At 49.6% G+C, this 4,595-nt stretch overlaps 1 protein-coding gene across 5 annotated transcripts in view; it reads right to left on the bottom strand.

The window, feature by feature from the left end:
* Nucleotides 1-3,338: 3,338 nt before the first annotated feature.
* Nucleotides 3,339-4,595, bottom strand: part of AURKB (aurora kinase B) — a 5,596-nt gene continuing 4,339 nt past the window's right edge. For all 5 annotated transcript variants that reach the window (XM_039231645.1, XM_039231644.1, XM_039231646.1 and 2 more), the window contains one exon: nucleotides 3,339-4,389. In XM_039231645.1, the coding sequence (XP_039087576.1) occupies nucleotides 4,216-4,389 (174 nt within the window). In that variant the 3' untranslated portion in view covers nucleotides 3,339-4,215. The remainder of the gene's footprint in view (nucleotides 4,390-4,595) is intronic.

Here is a 4,595-nt window from a genome sequence, read left to right as displayed (position 1 = left end):
ACTCAGGTATAGGGGCTCTGAGGAAACATGGCCTCAACCTATTCCAAACTTAGAAAGCCACTTCCTTGAGATGCAGCCGGTGTGTGGGGATTTATCTCCTGGGTGGGAAAGGGAATTTTATTTTCCATTCCTTTGAAACCCTAGAAGCAAACCCATTAGGGCTTGTCTGTCTTCCTTCTTTTAGCCATTCTGGTAGGCATTTAGTAACGTCTCATCCTTTTAACTTATGTTCCCTAGTAACTAATTTACAACGATGTTGAAAATCTTTTCATGTGTTTATTTGCCATCTCTATATGTTCTCTGGGGAATGTTTTCTTGCTTTTATATCATTTTCTGTTCTATGTATCTTTTTTTTTTTAATTTTTTTAATGTTTTTTATTTATTTCTAGGAGAGAGAGAGAGAGACAGCGTGAACAGAAGAGGGTCAGAGAGAGAGGGAGTCACAGACTGAAACGGGCTCCAGGCTCTGAGCTGGCAGTCAGCACAGAGCCCGACGCGGGGCTCGAACCCACGAACCGCGAGATCACGACCTAAGCGAAAGTCGGACGCTTAACCGACTAAGCCACCCAGGCGCCCCTCTATGTATCTTTTTTAAAAATAAGTTTATTTATTTATTTTGAGAGAGAGAGAGAGAGAGATCGATCGAGCAGGAGAGGGGCAGAGAGAGAGGGAGAGACAGAGAGAATCCCAAGCAGGCTCCACACTGTCAGAGCCCCATGCGGGGCTCAAACCCACAAACCCCAGCCGAAACCAAGAGCCCGATGTTTAACCAACTGAGCCACCCAGGTGCCCGAGACCAGATTTGTAAACCTAGTTACTACTGCCCTTGAGAACAGACTATGTTATAAGCAAGGTAGGATCGTTCTTTCCAACTTGAATGTTCATAAAGATTAAACAACTCGGCCAAGGTCCCATGGCTAAAAAACAGTGGAGAAAGTGTGCTAGCCAGAAGCGAAAGCTCATTCCTCCATAGAGCTCCCCTCCCCACCCCCCAGACCACAGTGACGGAGCAGATCTTGCCAGCCGGCACCACCCACAGAAATGCAGATCGGCTTTCGAGAGCGAGAAATATCTGTCAATCTACCAGCAGGACACAACCAGATTCCCCCCCAAAAGAAGAGGGGGTGGCTTTTCGTTTCTCTTTTCTGTCATCGTCTGTTCAGCGGAAAGGTAAGGTGAGCATCAAGTACTCAAAGAGACAAATGCTCCCAGTCAGCTGGACTCTGAGTAAGGATAGCTTTACTGAAAACATCAACTAGGACACTTGTTCCCTCCACCCCACGCCCCAGGACACAGGCCCTGGTGTTCTTTGTAGGGTTTGTGAAGTAGGGTGTTTGTCGAGTGGGAGGAGGGGTGGAATGTTGTGTTATGTGGGGTATAGAATGGTCATATTCTCACGTCATTAAGGGGGCGGGTTTTACTGAAACAGGTAGAATGTTCATGAGTAAGGAGAGGAAGCCTTTAGAAAAGGGAACTTCACTGGGGCGCCTGGGTGGCTTAGTCGGTTAAGCGTCCGACTTTCGCTTAGGTCATGATCTCGCGGTTCGTGGGTTCGAGCCCCGCGTCGGGCTCTGTGCTGACTGCCAGCTCAGAGCCTGGAGCCTGTTTCAGAGTCTGTGACTCCCTCTCTCTCTGACCCTCCCCTGCTCACACTGTCTCTCTCTCCTAGAAATAAATAAAAAAATATTAAAAAAAAAAAAAGGGAACGTCACTGACAGAAGGTCATGACACAGGTCACTGATTCTTCCCAGTACTCAAAAGTAGGTTGCGGGGTGGTGTTCTAGAAAGAGGCAAGAGCAAAGACCTGGAGGTGGAAACAGATTTGGCCCAAGGAGCGGCCAGGAGGCCAGAGGCCAGTGCTTTAGTGTTGGGAGAAGAGCTTGGAGTTGCGTGGAGGGGGTGGAGTCTCTTCAGGCTCTGTAAGAGAGGCAGTGAGAGCAGGAGCGAGAGAGAGAGAGAGAGAAAGAGAGAGAGAGAGAGAGGGAGAGAGAGAATCCCAAGCAGGGTCAGCAGGTTCAGCACAGAACCTGACATAGGGCTCGAACCCACAAACCTTGAAATCATGACCTGAGCCGAAGTCAGGAGTCCAACGCTTAACCGACTGAGCCACCCCGGCACCCAGGTGCTCCCCTCAACTGAGACTTTTAAAACGGATGGATGTCTGGGTCACCACTGAGGGCAATGCAACCTGAATTTGAATTTGTCAGCGCGGCGAGCATTTTTGTTTTCTTTTTAAGTCCCTCCAGGGGTCTGATGTGCGGGCAGGGTTGAAAATCTGTAGATGACCTTGTCGAGAACGAGTTTGGATTTTATTACAAGTACTCTAATCTAACTTCCGGTGTGGAGAATGCGCCAGGAATCAAAACGGGGAAAAAGCGGAGTCGAGGGTGAACTAGGAAGAGAGGAGCCGAGTTTGAGGCAGGAAGGTGGGCTGGGACCTGGTGGGTTTCACTGGCCGTTGGAAGGGTGCGGTTGGCAGAGAAGAAAAGAGAGAGAAACCAGAGATTTAAAATCAAAAAGGCCTTATAACATCTAACCCTCCCTAAGGAAAGAAAACTAAAATAAAGAACATCTCAAGGCAACCTTGCTATTCGTGTACGTGACAACATCCCTCATGACCTTGTAACATGAGACGTTAATCAGACTACATGTTTGTGTGTTGCCATGTATGGGAGACAAAGAAGTAAAAAATATATAAAAAACCACACCACATGGTGTTCGGGGCTCAGTTCTTTGGGTAGGAACCCTACTGAGCTCCGCTCCCCCGCGGGAATAAAGTTGCTTCCTGGGAAAAAAAAAAAAAAAGCCTTGGTGTCACGACTCTCTGGGAGAATCCTGCTACAATTCAATTGTTTCATTTGTTTCAAAATGTTTATTTTTTTTATTATTTAAAAAAATTTTTTTTAATGTTTTATTTATTTCTAGGAGAGAGAGAGACAGCGTGAGCAGGGGAGGGTCAGAGAGAGAGGGAGTCACAGACTGAAACAGGCTCCAGGCTCTGAGCTGGCAGTCAGCACAGAGCCCGACGCGGGGTTCGAACCCATGAACCGCGAGATCATGACCCAAGTGAAAGTCGGACGCTTAACCGACTAAGCCACCCAGGCGCCCCGCAAAATGTTTATTTTTGAGAGCGCAGGGGAGGGGCAGACAGAGAGAGAAAGAGAGAGAGAGATGCTCCAAAGCAGGCTCTGCGCTGACAGCAGAGAGCCCAATACAGGGCTAGAACTCACAAACCTTGAGATCATGACCTGAGCCGAAGTCGGCCACTCACCTGACTGAGCCACCCAGGCGCCCCCGAAATAAGAACATTTGTTAAAAAATTTTTTTTAAGTACATTAAGTATAAAAAAGAAAATTTATTCACATACTTGACCTCGATTAAAAGAGCAAATAATCAACAGATGCAGAAAAAGCGTTTGATGGAAGTCAAAGTCAATACCTATTCCCGAGACAAAAAAACCAAACCCTCCCTTAATCTGATAAAGAAGAACCGTTCTTTCCTCCTAGACCACACAGTAGCGGTAAAAACTGCACTTCGTGTCCCAGGTCTGCACTATGTATGCGCAGAAAATAAATGTGTGTGCTGTGCAAAGGGGTCAATACACCATTCTAGCCTGGCGGTCGTGAATACGGACTTCTAAAAGTGGGCTCTCCCATTACGAGCTGTGTGACTTCCGGTGGCCCAGGTAACCTCTCTGTGCATCCCTTCCCTTATCCCTCTTGTATCAGATGTGAGCAGTGAAACAAAGACAACGTCTAAGGTACAGCAACGTTCCAGGTTGGTGGAGAATGAACCAGAAGGAAAGGCTTAGTTAGAGGTGCCGCAGTTGAGAGAAGAGGAGGGGAGAGGCGGGTGGTGTTGAAGGCAGCAGAGTGGAGCTGAGGCCCCAGCAGCCAGGCCCTGGGAGCTGGAACACGTTAAGAAACCATGTTGGGGGGGCAGGGGGGGTGTGCTGGGAACAGAATGTGGGTGTGGGCGCTGGCTGGGGGGCAGCGGTGCGGTGCCCTCCCAGCTCCATCCCTTCCCTCTAAGGGAAGCCCCCGCACAGCAGTCTCCACCTGGAAACGTCTAAACTCATCCCTATAAAAACCTTCAGCCTTTATTAAATAAAAAGGAGGTAGAAGACAGACAGAGGAACAGGCCAGGTACCCCCCCTTCCGAGTACACAGATACAGGCATACAGACAGACACAACCGAGTGAATGGCAGAGACACGTCAGGGGACAGACTGAAGGGCGGAGGGAGGCAGCACCCTCCGCGAGTGGGCCCGGACCCAAGGGTGGGCTGAGACCTGGGCCAGGGGCAGCCGATCGGAGGGGTTATGCTTGAGCAGCTTGGAGATGAGGTCCTGGGCGCCCGCAGGCACGGATGGGGGGAACTTCAGGTCCACCTACAGGAGGGGAAGGAGAAGACCCCGCAGTTTTTTGTTTTTTTTTTTCGAAGAGAGAGAGAGACAGTGTGAGCAGGGGAGGGTCAGAGAGAGAGGGAGTCACAGACTGAAACCGGCTCCAGGCTCTGAGCTGGCAGTCAGCACAGAGCCCGACGCGGGGCTCGAACCCACGAACCGCGAGATCATGACCTGAGCGAAAGTCGGAC

The sequence above is a fragment of the Hyaena hyaena genome, unplaced genomic scaffold (assembly GCF_003009895.1).
Source record: "Hyaena hyaena isolate Hyena2069 unplaced genomic scaffold, ASM300989v1 scaffold_58, whole genome shotgun sequence".
Taxonomy (NCBI): Eukaryota; Metazoa; Chordata; class Mammalia; order Carnivora; family Hyaenidae; genus Hyaena; species Hyaena hyaena.
This window is presented reverse-complemented; position numbering and strand designations above follow the sequence as displayed.